Raw genomic sequence first — 17,246 nt, 5'->3', positions numbered from 1 at the left:
GTTTTGTAGCACTTTTGTTCTGCGTTTACTTTCACTCAGTTAGTGCTTTCCCAAATTTAGAGTCAGTTCCACCTTAAGTAATGTAACAGCAAAAACAAGTCAGTGTTACCCTCCTATGGAGCAGAAATACAGCAACATGCTCATCTCTTTTCATGCTTTTCAACCTACAGAGGTCTCTCCACAATCCAAACACCTCTAGATGTAATTTCTCATGGATGAGACACATAAATCCTGAGCCATTTCAGACAAACAAGAGTAATTGGTGAGGAAACATCCTCTCTAGGCCTCTCTAAAATCAACCATTTTACATCAAACCACATTAGACAAAATACCACATTTTAGCACTTTTCCATTCACATCCCAATTTACATTTTTTCCTCCATTAGGTTCTTTTGTTATTGTTTATAGATTTATAGATTAGTAAAAAAAAATTTAATCCAGCAGTGTCAACATTTTCAGCATAATCATTTTATATCAGGCTTATACTCATTATTTACGACGGAGTTTTAGGGCCACAGCGGTAAAAAAAAACAAAAAAAAAACAAAAACAAAAACAAAAAAAAAAGATTCCGAGATTAAAGTCAGAATTCTGAGGAAAAAATCTCAGAATAATTTGCTGCGTATATTGGAGCAGACACAGTGTAACTGTGGAACGCAATGTGTTGCTTAAGTCATGCTATGGTATAGATTACAGGAATAAACACTCTTCTCTTCCACATCAGGGCCACAGTGTGATTAGTGTTTAAACCCTGAATCAGTGCACGAATTCATGGCATGTAGATTCACGATAAAAAATTAAGGATCACGAAAATGATGGATACAGAACGAGTAGAACTCCGGCGCCCACGAAGCTCCATCGCGTTACGGCTCGGACTTGTACAAAAAACTAAAGCCTTATGCATGAATTATTTATTAAACGCATTCACACGACATGACGCAGCCCCTGACTGAGATGCATAAAGGCTTTAGTTTTTTGTACGAGTCCAGGCCGTAACACGATGGAGCCTCGTGGGCGCTGGAGTTCTACTCTGTTACACTGTGTCTGCTCCATTTTTTTCTCAGAATTATTCCGAGATTTTTTTTCTCAGAATTCTGATTTTAATCTCGGAATCTTTTTTTTTATTTTTTTAAACGCTGTGGCCCTAAAACTCCGTCGTACATTATTATATCTCTCATAGTTGTTGGTAATATTTGTATTAGTTCATTTTCCAGAATAAAAAATCCTCTGTGAATTTAAAGTCTGTTTGAGGAGATTAAAAATGAGTTATATCTTGTACAAGACAGTAATCGGAGTGGTCGGATGGTGGACCAGAAGTGGTCTACAGTTAGTGGTGTGCCAGCCTTTATATGCCAGTGGACCGATATATGTTCGCTGTCTGGGATTACTAATAAAGAAGTTTCTATAGTAGTTGCAGTACCATTTACAGTCATTGCTAGCACTATTTTATACTCTGTACATTATTTTCAGCACATCAGCTACCTTGCTTACTCAGTAAAACTAGATAAATACAATTTCACCCCTAACCATAACCTGTAACCGGTGTCCCACTGTTTACTGGTCTCTGGCCTGTATGTCCCGCCCACTTGGTGGTCAAGCCATCCAATCAGAAATGACCTTTGTCATTTTTGATTGGCTGAAAGCGAGGCACTTTGTAAAGACTGTAAGTGTGAAGCGAGCGTGCGGGTCACAGACATCGCGTGTGCAGGACAGGAGAGCAAGATGTGTATGTAGGTTGTAGTGTGCGTTCAAGAAACCTTCTTGCTCGCTCGAAATATCCGCGCGCGCAGGCAGAATTGTGGCACAAAAATAACGCCATACCCCTCACATGTTAATCACCCCCTGCCTCCAGGGCACTGTACAGTAGATTCACAACAGTGTCTCTCAGAGTGATTCCAGCATGCTCTTTCTTTCCCTCTTGCTCTTCTTCCCTCATTTCTCTCTCCACCTGCCCCTTGGTCACATGTCCCATGTCCTGGAAGGCATTGTGGAGAATGCAGGAAGTCAGCACCACAGCCTTGGCCCTCTCAAAGTTGCCCATGTCCAGGTACCTGAGCTTCTGGAAGCGTTCTTTCAGGTCAGCTATGGCTTGGTCAAACATGCTCAGGTGGGTTTCCATTGACCTGTTGTAAAGGTTCTCCTGTGGGCTTTGTCCTTGGGAGAAGGGGGTCAGTATGTGTCCAGTGAGGGGATATCCCACTCTGGCCACAAGGCAGGTCCCTGGAGGCATGAGATCAGGGTTTTGTCTAAGTTTTTCACTCAGGGTGCTGCCCCGATCCTCGTCCGAGCCTCTGCTGATGAGACAGTGGATAAAGCGACCCTCGTGGTTACACACCAGCTCCAGGTTCAGCCAGGAGTCAGGGTGAGGCTCCTTCTTCATCCTTTTAGCGTCCAGCACGCCACTCTCAGCATCCTGTTTACTGATTGGAAGGCGGATGGGAATGCGGGTGTGGCCCAGCACCCCCAAAACCCGAGGTAAACCCCTCTCCTCCAGTCTTTCGTCCCACCCCAGCCAGCTGGAGAAGGGAAGCAGATGCTCCAAAGCTTCTTCGCCTGTGGACAAGAAGATGGTAGTTACACAATACGTTCAAACATTTCGACATCTTGTGGACAAACATAACATGAAATGGCCATCACAATCATTGCCAAGCATGAGTTAGAAGAGTACAGACCCCAAAAACCTGCACCAGGGAGCAGTGCATCTGCTTTGTTTGGGATGAGTTGGAGTGTCAGGGTAAATGTTTCAACATCAGTAACTGACCTCACTCATGTCTGAATGCCATCAAATTAGAGATGCACTGATATTGAATTTTTGGGGCCGATACGATAACTAATTATTAACACCTTGGTGTACCAAGATGTCCACACGCCTTGGGCCACAAAAATGTATCATACAGCACCTTATAGTTCAATGTATCATAGAGGTGTGTTAATGTACCCACCTGAGGGCCAGTGGATGAGCTGTTCTCTAAGCGCAATGACCCGCTCACAGAAGGAGAAGAAGATCCGGTGGATGTTGCCTTTCTCCAGGCGAAAGGTGGAAGAGACTGAGCGGTAACTGAGACGTTTGGAAAGCAGTGTGAGAGAAAGGAAGACGGTGTGAGACAATGACAAACGAGCTCTGCCCGTCAGGCGACTCTGGCTTTGAGTGGAGCTGGAGTTCTGTAGAAGTGCTGTGACGTACTGAGAGAGAGAAAGAGAGATTGATTCCAGGTCACACTGGTACTGAAATGTAGACACACACAACTGACTCTTAGGCTAATTTTGCCTGGGAAGTCTTTAGTTCCCACTCGACAGTGAATCTCATCTGAAGTTCTTACGTAGCCATTTCCCACCATTGTGGAATGGGTTCTGTAACCCCAAAGGGACCCCAAAGGTCCAGTCCCAGCAGGAAGCAAATAACAGCGAGTTTTTCAGGACGAACCGTGATGGTGTCCATGGGCATGTCAAGCTAAAGGAGCTTGAGAAACAGAAGAAGAAGAGTAAAGTCACTTTATTTATCCCTTGGGGTAATCGCTTCTCTGCATTTGACCAATCTGTGGCAGTGAACACACAAACACACACTAGTGAGCAGAGGGCTGTGACCACCTCGGTGCCCAGGGAGCAGGTTAGGTGCCTTGCTCAAGGGCAATTTGGCCGTGAATGATACCCCCCCCACCCCCCAGCCTCAAGCTCAATCTCTAACCTCCTAAAGCCAGTCCAAGGCTACAAATGCCAAGATACCTGAGCCCATGCCTACCCTCATTCCAAAATGTCACTACCACAACAACACTGAACACATCAGAGAACACAAACTCTCCAGATCTATCACATCAGCTGACAGACCACTGTGATTTCTAGCAGCATGTGCAAGTGGGGGAGAAACGAGGGGGTCATCCCACTCACCTGGAGAGGATCTGTTTACCAGTGGTGCTACCTGCAATCAGCCGTGCCGTCCCACAGCTATGATATTATTTGCTATAACACACTCCCTCTCGTGTTTTTAAATGCTTGAATTTTAAATGGTACCTGGACAGTGGGATTTCCCTCAATTTCAGTGATGTGTTCTGGCTGGTCATGGACTCTTTGCTCCTGCTGAAACACGGCAGGCTGCTGTTCAAACAGCTGGACGCTCAACGTTGGGGCTTGCTCTTGAGTAAAATGTATGAAATCGTCTTGTGTAGAGACCTGCATTAGAACAGGTCCACACTGAGCCTGGACACTGTTTATCAGCTCCGTCTCAATCAGCTCCTCCACGGCTTGGTCCAGACGTTGGTCCAGTTCCCAGTGGCCCAGAGGCTCCCAGTCAAACTGCATGATGTCCATCATCAACCGGCCAGCGGCTCCGAGACAGGACTTCCGGACCTCCATCTGCAAAGAGAAAGGCGTGTAACTATACACTCAGAAACTCAGAGACTCTAGCCCACTTTCTCAGCCATCCTCTAGGTCCTCTGTGTCCTTTTTCTGATCGTAGCTGGGTTGTCTGTATAATTTTAGGTGGTGGAACACTCTACAGCAGTGACACTAACGTGTGTTACACTCTGGATGCACTCACATAAACACCACACACACATCAATGAGGGTTCCACTACCTAAGTAGTATCTGCTCAAAAATGGTCCTGTAATGAGAAACTCATCTGACAGAACTGACAAATGTAGCACAGATCCTGTGCAGGGTCAAATGGGCTACGGGTAGTAACTGTTCCTTTATGGTGCTATAGAGAACCATTTGAAGATATACTTTAATGCATCACAGTGAAGAAACTCATAAATAGCTCCTTTAGTGATTAAAATTATACTAAAAACACCATACAGGAAAGTCTCATTCAAGAAGAGTGTTACACAGCGCTGCAGTGACACTGACGTGGTTGTGGGGTGTTAGTGTGTGTTGTGTTGATCAGTGGATCAGACACAGCAGTGCTGCTGGAGTTTTTAAACCCTGTGTTCACTCACTGTCCTCTCTGTGTTTCTGTATGGTTAAAGAGGATATCGTTCATAACGCTTTACTACAGAGCGCTATAAGCAGGAGATGTTTCCAGTTTTCTACTAGAGTTCCTGAACAACAGAAATGAAAACAGAGGTCACCAGTCTCCTGTTTCTGTCCAGCAGCTGACCACTAACCGTTCAGTCCAGATCCGTACAGCGAGGCTATCCGCTAACGCTGTTATAATGTGATAAAATGCAGTTAAACCTCACTTTAATTTCTCTAGCAGCGCCTTTTTGGTGCTAAAGTTTGTGCTGAGTACTCACCCACTCCGGAGAGACCACCTCCTGGAGCAAAACCTACTGCCCCCAACACAGTCAGGACCGCAAACCGTGTCTCAAACACCTACTGCGCATGCGCGTTTCCTTCACACACGTATTAAAAGGCCCATGTACTTTATTATATAAAAAAAATAATAATTTGAATCCACTCGCTGGCTGCTACGTCTTCATTCATTACTTTTATGAGAGTGAATCTCATGTACAGTGCGGGTTAGATAGAGGGACTGAGATTGTAAAAGACTACAGTCTGGAAAACGGGTACTCATTAATGGGTGCTAGGTGTATCCTGGTGGTTGTTTGCTATGTCAGTTGCTATTGTATTTCACATGGTTCCTGAAGTTGCCCATGTGGTAGCTATGATGTTGCTAACATTATACATTTGGTATCCAATGTGGTTTCTAGGGCGGCACTGTGGTGCAGCAGGTATTGTAGGTAGCTAAAGTGTTTCTAGATGGTTGCTATAGTATCCCAGATGGTTGCTAAAGAATTTCTGGTGTTTGCTAAGGTGTTCATGATGATTGCCCAGATGGTTGCTATGGTGTAGCTTTTGTGTTTAGTGTGGTTGCTAAGACATTACAGGTGGTTTCTATGGTGGTTTGTAAAGCACGTCAGATGGTTGTTAAGGCTTCCCAGGTAGTTGCTATAGTGTTTCCAGATGGTTGCTGTACTGTATCAGGAGGCTTCTCAGGTATTTCTGGTGTTTGCAAATGTATTTGTGGTGGTTGTTAATGTTCCCCAGGTGGTTGCCTAGGTGTTGTTATAGGACTGTTTTGGTGTTGCTAATGTGTTCCTAGTTGATTGCTGTGGTATCCAGGTGGTTAATAAAGTGTTCCTGTAAGTTGTTATATTGACTTTTATATCATTTCTGGTGCTTAGGTATTTCAGGTAGTTGTTATGGTCTAGCTTTGGTACCCCAGTGGTTGGTTGGGTATTTGTATCATAGAGACAGATGAGGGGAACACAGACTTTGACACCCATTTTTATCCTATGGGAAATATCAGTGAACAAGCCGGCTTCACACCATCAGGAGTACTCTGTGAGGAGTTAGTGGACTAAAATCAGAATAATAAGAGTATTGAGGGAAATAATTCAGATAATTAATATCGCTAGTGTCCGAAATTATTCAGTCCACTCCAGAATTCTGTATAGTGCATTGTATAGTGAGTGATGTAGGGAATTGTCAATGACAGCCATTTTGGACAAAGCAATGGACACAAGTTTCTAATGTAATGGCCTACAGCCTCTCAGTGCAAAAATCTACTTGTTTTATTCCTTTCTAAAAAGCATTTAAATTATTACACACTCTCCAGGGAAAACAGGTACGGTACAGGTACATTATTGATTACTAAAAGGTACAGCAGTGGTGTTCAAGTCCAGGTTTATTCCCTAAAGGTACATTAAATTGTTCTACAGAAGGAGAAGTGAATATTTGTACATATTCATTATAGAACTGTTCAAAATACAATAACATGATATAGACCCTGGAGATGAAATGGGGCATATGAAATCAACACAATTTAAATATCTACAATTATTATAGAATAAGGTAAAATAAAGTTAACCATTGAGGGTATCACCACAGTGACAGTTTTTCTGACAGTGCATAGCTTTACTGTTCTGTCCTTAATACACAGTGCGCCCAAATGTTTGTAGACAGCTCTTATAGTGAATTTAGATACTTTAAGATATTCCCCCTGCTCACCCTTTTTTGTATAATCTCCTCAGAAAAACCATTAACTGAGGAATCTGGAGTTACCACACAGCAACCAATGGTCAACGTGTGCAATAGAGAGAGCCCACCAGAGGAGTATGTCTGTGCAGTAGCGTAAATGATCTCTGGAGTGAGGGCACTCCATTCCATTCACTTATCCATCCATCCTTACTAATGCTGATGTGGCCGCTTGTGCTTATGTCCCCTAAGGTTAGAGCCTGTCACTGCAGCCAAGTTCGGACAAACTCCTGACTGATTTACAAAGAGTCATTAGATGGGTTTCCATAAACCTTCGGACGTAACACATATCACAAAGAATTTGCATATTAATCCAGGAGAAAGAAAACCAATAAAGCATACAAGTGTGAAAAGGGTTGGTTTAATTTAAACTTGATTACAGATACTGCTGCATTGCTTTGTTCATCTGGGATTCTTCCTTTTTAATTTTCCTGAAAGAGGGCTGTGAGGAACCATTTCCATGGAGAAGGAGCAAGTTCTCAAAAAACAAGACACTAGGACTTCTGTTTTTGGGATGAACACCATGTCAGCATTTGTTAAAACTAAACAATCACCGCTTTATGCAATTACGCCTGGTTCCTACATGTCTGCAAAATGTAACTTAAGCCATTCCTTCACACACAAACGCGCTCACACACACAAAACCAAAACGAAACAAAAACAAAAATATCAATCGTGCATTTATGCTTCCCCTTTGGTATAAATACAAAATTAGGGAATTAAAGAAAATGACACTGTGACACTGCTTAGTCTTTTCAGATCAACCTGACTCAGGAAAACAAGACGAGACAAAAAAAAAAAAAAAATTGTGGCTGAACAACATCCTTACAGTCAGATCACGCAAAGAAAGTCAGAACACAAACAGAAGCAAAAACGTAAAACACAATGTTTTTACACTTAATCTACCACTTTGTCGTGGAGTACAGACTTTTCAGGAGTGACCTTGGGGATACAAACTCAGCGTCCATCGTGATTTCAGAGCAGTCTAGTGCGCAGCTATGCTAAATTAGAAGGTAACTTAAAACATCAGCTTCCAGCTTTCACGTGCCCAACGGCTCGATAAACCTCAGGCTCTGAATGATGAGTAATAATAATAATAATATCAATATTCATTAAACACACAACATACTGTTAGTACAATTCAAGAGGGCACAGTAAAAGTCTACAGCCGCTCCATCACCAGAACAAAACCCCGGAACAAAACCCCCACCCTCCCCCTCAACACAAGGCCAAAACACACACAGCACATAAAGCTCGAGTTTCCAAACTTAAATGTGAATTAAATAAAAAGGTAATGATTTTTTCTTTCTTTTCTTTTAAATAGTCTATCGCCATGCCCCTCTAGATGACTGACTGGCAGCACTCTGACAAATGAGCGATTTTATCCAGAAATGCACGGAGACACATGAGCAAATCAAAAGAAGGTGCCCGAGCGCAGGTGGGGCGGCGGGTCAGAAATGTCGCTCTGACCAGAGACTCGACCGGATGCGTGAAGGGTTCGAGATTAACAGAGTCAGTCAGAGAGCCAGTGGCTAGAGAAGGGCTGCAAAGGAGAATAATTCGATTTTTTTTTTTTCAGCAAAAGTCACAGCATCACACAGGATCACGCTACCTCATGCATCCCCCCCCTCCATCATGTTCAAACACTTCTACATGATTCCTGATGTTTCCCCAGAATGATTCCCTCCCTTCCTCTCCCCCCTCCTGCCCTCTGGTGTGTGTTCACGGGTTCACTGCACCGCCTGTTCGTTGGCAGTGCTGCCGGAGTCCTGGGGCTTCATCACATCGGGCAGTTCGGGAGGACTGGAGAATGGCTCCACTCGCAGAGGCTCAAACGCATCCTCTGAGGAAACAACAACAACAATCAGTTCATTTCATGCTCAGGGATGTAGCACCTGAAAAGCTGCGTCAGTGATAAACACATTTTCCGACAATGGCCAAGTGTTCTGCTTTTGAAAACAAGTTCCTAAAGGAGCTAAATTTAGAACTAAATTATGTGCCCGTCGATCTTAAAGATTAACCCATGAGCATTTTCAATTAATTATTCATGACCTAAAGCATCCTCCTCATTCTGAGTTTGAGATGCTCTCCTCTGGGTGGTGCTACAGAGGGACCCTAGTCGTTCATTCCAAATGCAGTCAAACTTTTCCTTTGGGTAAGTGGTTTTGCATATTTGTGTGTAATTTGTAAAGTCTGTATATTGTTTGTTGATATGTGCATATTTACTTATGTATGCGATTTCCCTTCCTTGGCTTTTTTTTTCTTTATTTTCTATAATTCTGAGCACTCAATGTAAATGTTTGTTAGTGTTTCGCCTCTGTCTAACCCTATTCTTGATTTAAAAAAAAAAAAAAAAAAAACAGAACTAAAACTACAGCTCTCCGGTTGTTTTGAAAACTGTATTTTGAAAAATACAAAATCACTTTGTGAATGCATTGGAACAATAATATGGGTCTGGCAGTTCCTACCAACCTATACGCTGAGATAAAACCACCCAGTCAGCTATTGGTGATCTGCCTGTCTGAAAACAAGGGATTAAATCTAATATCGTTCTGGATTTGTGCTGCACGTTACATAGAGTGGAGAGATTTTAGAACTGCCCCAACCCCTCATATGAATGTAAAGACAAGTTTAAACTGAGCAAAACATACAGGGTGCGCTGAATCAAAACCAAGAACGGAGAGGAAACGGCTTAAAAACCAGAGCTTCTCGGTCTGTTTCGACCTGGGAGAATGCTGCTGTCATGTTTGATCCTTGTGGAATTATGACTAATGTTTGAGCAGTGTTGATTGTAAAAGTGTCCTTGGGTATCTAGAAAGACACTGTGCAAGTGTAACGATAAATAAATCAATAAATAATTAACCAACCAAAGTAGCTGAACCCAGAACTGTTATCACTTGTGAAAAAGGGGTAGATTGTCCCTTTTAAGTCTATAAATGCATTGTCTGCTGTCATTTGTTTGTGTGAGATTTTGACAACGTCCGATTCAGCTTTTTATCAGTTTCTGTTAGAGGGGGAGCCACACTGGTCACAGTAAAACAGAGCAATTTGTGGAGTTGCAGCTTTCGGACAGCTATGCATTTATTAAAATATAATGATATGGTGGGTATTTGATGTGGGTCAACTCCAGTTAATGTAACATGCACCACTCCTTCATGACCAACATGTAAAGATCCAAGATGTACAGTGTACGATATGCTCTCACCGTTGATGCGAAACGCCAATCCTACTGTGGCTGGAGCCTGGGGTCTTGCTGTTTGGTTTGTGAATCCACAGTCTCCAAGTGTCTTGCTGTCTTCTAGCAACATATCATCCTATACAGGAGGCCAGAAAGTCCAGGATACAGGTTAACAAGCCTACCCATTACATACAAAACTAACAGCTCTTCAGATTTAACCAGCAGTGCTGGACACACCACAGCTGAATAATACACAACTGAATAATCCATGCCCTCAACACAAAGGGGAAGCGTCTGTAGAGGAAGGAAATTTGCATTTTGCTGATAATGGATAAATCTAAAAAATAAAATAAATAAATAAATCTAATCAGTGCTCCTCAAAAATATATAATTCTACAGTACATTTTCAAAAGCTTGTAGACACTGTTTACCCACATCTCTCTGGTAATGAAGGGAATTTATACCGAATTTCTTTCTGCTTTTGCTGCAGTAATAGCTTCCACGCTTCTGGGAAGGCTTTAAGCATGAAACATGATACTGAACTTGATCAATAGCACCCAGTAATACAGAAAGCACAGCTCCACAGACTAGCGCTGGAGACTTTATATATCCTTCTAGCCGATGCCTGACACTGGGCACAGTGACCTCAGCCTCCAGAACATCCAATTCTATCGCCAGTCCTTTTCCAAGAAGGCTATACAAGTTCTAACTTAACTCCACCTCACACACAAAATTAACATCCCCTTAATGGTGCACACACATCACTCCGGCACATGAAAGCCAGACTTCTGTGGATTTGTTTCATACACAATATAATACTGCGTTAACACATGAAAAAGGCCTTCATGTCTCTGCATTCATTGTCCATTTTATTAGCTCCACTGACCAAACAGGTGCACTCTTATTTCTGCATATTTCATCAGCTCCTTTCACCCTGTTTTTCAATAAACAGGACCAGTACAGCAGGTATGGTTTGGCTGGTGGATCATCTCTAGCAGGGCTGCTGTGTCTGAGCCCACCAGCACCACCACGTCCATAATACCTGCTCTGTGGTGGTCCTTTGGAGGAGCATTGAGGAACAGTGTGAAATCTGGAGAGTAAGCAGAACAACAGATGGGCTACTAAACGTAGAACTACAGAATGCTACAGTGGAGCTGATACAATGAAAAATGAGTGTAGAAACAAGGAGGTCACTAATGGTTTGGCTGGTTTGTGTACATCTTTGCTTTGAACCCAAATTATGAGAAATTTAAAACAGACCAAAGAAACAATGTGGAATATGTTTTTTCCCCCCACATTTCTTGCCATATTCTGTAATTAATTTTGGGTTAAAAAAAGGTTTGTAACTTGTATTTCAACATTTTAGTCTTGAAACAGAATCACAGGGTTGTATGTTAAAAGTGTTGGAACACACCTTTTAGAAACAAAAATATTCCTTTCAAATTAAGTGTTTCTCTGGTCTGTGTCCTCACCCCATGCACCATCATTCTGTAAAGGCAGTCACACATACTCACATTTACACACTCATGTGACTGCATCCAGGATGTTCAGTAAAAGTCACTTAGGGAAACTGAAACCGAAGGATAAAGCTCTGTAGGGAACTTTTAAAGAGTTTGTGACACACGTCACCACAGGCTAAACTGCATGGCAAGAAAGTTACTCAAACAAAAGAGGTGAATGTATTTTGTGGTGTCCATTAGCCTCAGTGCAGTGTGCATGTGCAGGGAAGTCAGAATTCATATATATATATATATATATATATATATATATAAAAAATTAAATAAAGTGGTGCCAAAAATGAACAGTGACAGTTTCCTAAACCATACTGACAACACTGACAAGGAAGTGGTCAGAGTGTGTTGGAAGTTTTAGAGATATATTTATAGAAAAGGTTTCAGTGAAAATCTACTATTGTTAAGCTAAAATCGTGACCCTGAATTGAAAAAGTGGTTACAGATAATGAATGAATGAATGAATACTTAACATCTCTTTTTCACAAAATGTTTAAATGGGTTTTTTTTATTATTATTACAATGTTTGTTTAGGCACTTTTGGAGATATTGTTAGCGTTCCCAGCTGACCTTGTAAAGTCTCTGCTCCTCCGGTGGCCGCTTGAGGATGCCCTCCACGATACGCTTCAGCTCATAGACAGTGGTCGACTCTTTAGCATCTGTGAAGATGGTCGTCTTATGACGTCTGATCATTAAAAACACGTCCTGAGAGAAATGAAAGGGAACAGGAGGATAACATCCATCACACTGTAATCTCGGATAGGGATTGACAGGTGGACTAATCATTGGCATTTCAGCTAATATTGATTCAACTTTTGAAAGAACAACATGGAATTTAATCTCTAATTTCACCACAGTTTGAACTATTCAGATACATATTAAATTGGATATATTGATTGAAAAAAAACTCAATATAACTCATTTTTACATTTGAAAAACACCTTTGAAAGTCCAGTACTAACTACAAAAATAAATATAACTGCTTATCTCCTTAAGTAAATATCTCCACGGTTTAAAGTGGACAGTTCTGCAAAACTAAAGCGAAGCAACAAGTGTTGTGGGTCACATATTAACAGCTATATTTTCACTGGTTTTGTACTTTGTAATTTCGGTTAGACCGTTTTGTAAGTGATGACAAAAATGAAAAAACATTATGTTTTTAAAAGCAAATTAACCTACACTGTTAGCTTTCTCTTTATAGCACCGTAGTTACAACTTTATGTAAACACTACGATTAATAAAATGTCAGTTTTAAACAATAAAGTTACTCATGAAAAAGATTATGGGACTGTACCTCCACATTATAGCTTTGAATACCAAAAAGACAGCAAAAACCTGGCCATCTGCACTAAAACGAGTGTTCCCAATCCTGCTCCTGATCATGGCGTGGTCAGTGTAATGCTGCTGGAAGTAGCCTGTATTTTTAGCTAAAGAAAGTTTGAGTCCGATTTGACGCTCCTGTACAGTTAAATCATAACTCACTTGGATCTTTGTGGTGATGCCACAGACCTACAATGATTCCTACTTAATGTCAGCCACCAGTTTTCTCAGAACAAGTGTTTCACTGTAATTTGAATATCTTTTAAGAGGATTTAAACAGCAGAGGGTCAGGTAATGTATAACAGTTCTACCAACAACAAGTTACTTATTAAAAGGCTGTTACTCTGTATCAAACTTTGACTAAAAATAAGTAGCATATTTTAAGTTTGTAGGTGATTCACTATTGCAATTGTTAGGCCAGTGTTCCTCTAACCCTGTACCTTGAATATTCATTACACATCTAAATTTTTAAAAGGGGATATCTTATGAGAACTGATCACTTTTGAGTGCATTAGCACATTAATTTGGACATCTGAAGCCCCTATGAATCAACGCATTTTGAAATTAGACCATGCAGTTAGTGACTTTCCCAAGTCTTTAAACATGGGAAAACACAAGGCAATCTGATTTGTGATGCATCTTACATAGAGTGCAGACTCCTGAACTGTCCCACCCTTTCATCTGAGTCTCTCCAGCTGCAGCGTTGGAGCCGTGGTTATGTGAGAGCGCAAAGAAAAGGTTAAACAGAGCAAAACGGCTAAAAACCAGAGCTTCTGCTCCTCACTCCTGTGCACTCGGGGTTAGGGTGAACAGCAAGCTACTCATTATCATTTAAAGGAACAGGCGCTGAAAACAGGCGTTCTGAAAAGGGTTGTTTAGACAGTGGGAGCACGCAGCTGTTGGGTTTGACCCTTGTGATATTTTGACCAAAGCAGGACACAGAGGTTTCATTAAGACCCAGAACTATGTTCACTTATGGAAAAGTGGCAGAATATGTCCCCTTTCATTAATATTTAGCCTATATTTAAGGCATTTAACAGACACGATTACACAAAGCTGCTTGTGACTTTGTGTTACAGACAAAGGCAGTATTAGGAGACTTGCTCATGGAGTATAACTGGTACAGTGTGTTGTTCCTGCCTGAGCTGTGAATCAAAACTCAGACTGTTATTCTTCACAATATTCTAACCAAAGCTTTCTCTTCTCAGATAACCTCATCTTAACCCCATAATGGGATTAAGCTGATGAGAACTCCACAAGAAAGATTAGAACCACTCCCGGAGAAGATGATTTATATCTCCAGTGTTGCTCTTGGACAGTTTAGTATATTTGCTAGTGATAAATATATGAATGCACTTAGATATAATGGAGACAGAAGAGAGATGACAGATCTACAGATAAATAGGAGTGTAACAAGTGTTTTAAAAATAATAAAAATGTAAAACTCAGTACAGTATGTGACTATTGAGATCTCCACGGGAAGCTCAAGAGAGACACGTTTCCTCAGCAGAAATATCTCAGCAGCAGGAGAAAAGTGAGCAAACGTAAGTATTTTTCTTTCCAGAAATATAGGCTACGGTCATGGAGTGAGTCATACAAACAACCCCATTTCAGGGAAAGTTGGAATAAACACCAGAATCTGTGATGTGTTAATTTTCTTGACGCTTTATTTAACTGAAAAAGGGCACAAATATAACACGTCAAAGTATTACATTTCCCACTATTAAAGTTTCCACTGACCAGATTGATTGTACTTTGTATATTTAATGCCTTCAGCAGACAAGTTTCCCACTGTGTTACATCACCCTTCCTTTCAAAAATACTCTTTTAGCATTTGGAAACTGAGGATACGCTTGGTTTAAGCCTGACGAGTGGAATAATTTGCCCACTGTCTCAGTGCACGACTTTAACTCCTCAGCAGTGCATTGTAATAGTGTTTCAATTCTCCTCAAGCTGAACATGCACATGCACTTAATGTCAGAGCAATCCACAATCTTTTAACAACAACACTGGGCTTCCTGGTTTATGACGCATTGCTGTCTGAGGGCTCAAAGGTACTGGGCATTTAAAAGTACTGTCCAGTCTTTACCTAGACAGACTGTTCCTGAAACTTTCACCATACTATATGCAAAATAATAATAATAATAAGTATGTTATTGATAAACTAAGCCTCAACTGTAAAATACCAAGCCATGATTATGTAATCAGAATCCATGAAGGGAAACTTTCTCATTATTACAACTTAGTAAATGTCTATATATTTTTTCCCAAATATCTCAAACCGGTTTTTAATTCTATTGTACTTTCCTAAAGGGCTGTGGCCTACACATTACACCAGCTACACTCCAGCAGAAGTGGCTTTGGGCTCTGAAGAAGTTGTGTAAAATGGCGTCTGTAAATATTAAACAGCCAAAAAGCTCATTAGAAACACTAGAAATTAGTCAAAGTTGTTGTTGTGGTCTATTTCAGCTGAAATCCCCAAAATCCAGATCCAACATCTAGCCCAAATTATTGGAATTTTCCATTCCACCTTAAATGCAACTGTAACTGCGGCATTTAAGGTGGAACGGAAAATTTTAAAAAGAAGCTGACGAACTTAAGGTTCCTAAAGCCATAGTTTATATTATAAGGATTAACAACAAAGACAGGGGATTCAATTACAGCTTAACGAAATTAACCCGTCTTTAAAAGTGCTATGGATTATTTTGAGAAGCTTAATATAAAATGAAAGGCTTTTCCAGCAACTGAAACGAAACACTGCAGCATTTACTGGAAGCTAACCCTCCTTCGCGGGGTAAAACACTGCCAAACTCAAACGCTTTCTTAATACTCCGCAGTCACTGTGTCTTTAGAGGTCATACAATTGCGTAGAAATGCTTTTTATATCGTTAAAATGTAAAATGGGCAGAGTAAAAAAGGTTTATTTAGCTGTTTATAATCCTCACTCACCATTTCAGTTACCGGTTGCAGTCCTCCACTTTCCCACACTGCACTGCGCACAGCACACCGCCTTTGTGTGTGGCTCCAAAACACCCAACAAAGAAAAGCGTTCTTATTTTGGATTAATTAAAGGTGCAATAAGTGTTTTTTATCCACCTAAAGAAACCAGGGAATGTGATTATTTATAATATATATTTTTTCTATAAAGTGTATAAGAATTTAAATAGTTTTGTCGTCCCCACCTGACCCCACTTTATACTTGGGAGGGGGTCTCCCACAGGGGGTGACCATGTTTAAAATAGGCCTACTATAGAATCTCTGACACACCCAGGACGCTAGGTGTCAGAATAAAGGTTGCTATATAAAGCAGTTTTTGTGTCTAATCCACTACCAGCGCAACACCCACTATCAGTGTCACTGCAGCTCTGAGAATGACCCACCACCCAAAGTCATACCTGCTCTGTGTGGTACTGAAGAATAGGGTGAAAGGGGGCATATAAAGTATGCAGAGCAACATAGTACAATCTGTAATTGAAAAGTAATTAAAAGTACTCCTTTATGACAACTAGTAGGGATGCATCCATATGTGGGCGTCAAAGAAATACATAATATAATTTTTAGGATTACAAACGAGTACAACACCTGAAATGCAGTTACACAATTCATACAGAGGACATTAATTATCTACTGTCAGCAAACTCTTACTTCATCCTTGGATTCACTTTCTTTCTTTGCCTGCTTGAGTTACAGATTCTTTCAGTTTTAATATTGGTCACACACACACATTTGTTTTCATGCATAGAAGGCTATTATATTTATTTTTGCTTATTTTTTGGTTCTGAAAGTAGGGGACGCCTGTCATTTATAATATATCAACTGTTAAAGTGATTTGTGACTTTATTATTATAGTATTATTCTGGGAACCACTGGGGTAAAGCTAGAGAAGCACTTTTAATTTACTTGAGGTAAATAAAATAAATGGGAGACTTTGAAATGGCATATAAAGCTTGTGAGCATGGGTTTGTGTGTGTGAGTGGGTGTTGCCATGGGAACATTAAGCCAACAGATCCGTGACAGAGTGCCCAAACCGTGATGATGAATTCAAGGTGAGATGATTTTTCACAATATTAAACCAGGTCTGAGATTAATATTAATGACTTTCATCATCTTTAAAGTTCACCTTCAAGATTTAATATGGGTCCCCAGCTCAGTGCCCTGCCACAGAGATCTGTGAGGGGAGCTTTAAAGAACAGATGATTTGTAAGATATTGCTTGTGTTATTATCTATAAGTTAAGCAGTGTGATACAATACTGTAATTGTTAAAG

General features: G+C 40.9%; 2 protein-coding genes across 2 annotated transcripts; both read right to left on the bottom strand.

The window, feature by feature from the left end:
- Positions 1-1,110: 1,110 nt before the first annotated feature.
- On the bottom strand, positions 1,111-5,292 carry LOC136665298 (uncharacterized). The gene is made up of 4 exons (XM_066642859.1): positions 5,228-5,292; positions 4,007-4,348; positions 2,941-3,181; positions 1,111-2,551 (listed from the first exon to the last, which is right to left on the bottom strand). Exons 2-4 carry the CDS (start codon positions 4,346-4,348, stop codon positions 1,830-1,832), a joined length of 1,305 nt encoding a protein of 434 aa, XP_066498956.1. The 5' UTR covers positions 5,228-5,292; the 3' UTR covers positions 1,111-1,829.
- A 1,229-nt stretch (positions 5,293-6,521) lies between these two features.
- On the bottom strand, positions 6,522-16,069 carry elob (elongin B). Its single transcript, XM_066642198.1, has 4 exons — positions 15,930-16,069; positions 12,231-12,365; positions 10,177-10,285; positions 6,522-8,814 (listed from the first exon to the last, which is right to left on the bottom strand). The coding sequence occupies exons 1-4, from the start codon at positions 15,930-15,932 to the stop codon at positions 8,702-8,704; spliced, it is 360 nt and encodes a 119-aa protein (XP_066498295.1). The 5' UTR covers positions 15,933-16,069; the 3' UTR covers positions 6,522-8,701.
- Positions 16,070-17,246: the final 1,177 nt, after the last annotated feature.

This window comes from Hoplias malabaricus, chromosome 13, assembly GCF_029633855.1.
Source record: "Hoplias malabaricus isolate fHopMal1 chromosome 13, fHopMal1.hap1, whole genome shotgun sequence".
In the NCBI taxonomy this organism is placed as follows: Eukaryota; Metazoa; Chordata; class Actinopteri; order Characiformes; family Erythrinidae; genus Hoplias; species Hoplias malabaricus.
Note: the sequence above shows the minus strand (reverse complement) of the source record. Positions and strands in the feature narration are given on the sequence as shown.

Coding starts and splice junctions, on each gene's coding strand:
- elob (XM_066642198.1), bottom strand. Junction 10,286..12,230: donor AGGAGCAGAGACTTTACAAG/GTCAGCTGGGAA, acceptor CCTCCTGTATAG/GATGATATGTTGCTAGAAGA. Junction 8,815..10,176: donor ATTGGCGTTTCGCATCAACG/GTGAGAGCATAT, acceptor TTGTTTCCTCAG/AGGATGCGTTTGAGCCTCTG.
- LOC136665298 (XM_066642859.1), bottom strand. CDS start 4,348: ATGGAGGTCCGGAAGTCCTGTCTCGGAGCCGCTGGCCGGTTGATGATG. Junction 3,182..4,006: donor AGGGAAATCCCACTGTCCAG/GTACCATTTAAA, acceptor TCTCTCTCTCAG/TACGTCACAGCACTTCTACA. Junction 2,552..2,940: donor GCTCATCCACTGGCCCTCAG/GTGGGTACATTA, acceptor TCTTGTCCACAG/GCGAAGAAGCTTTGGAGCAT.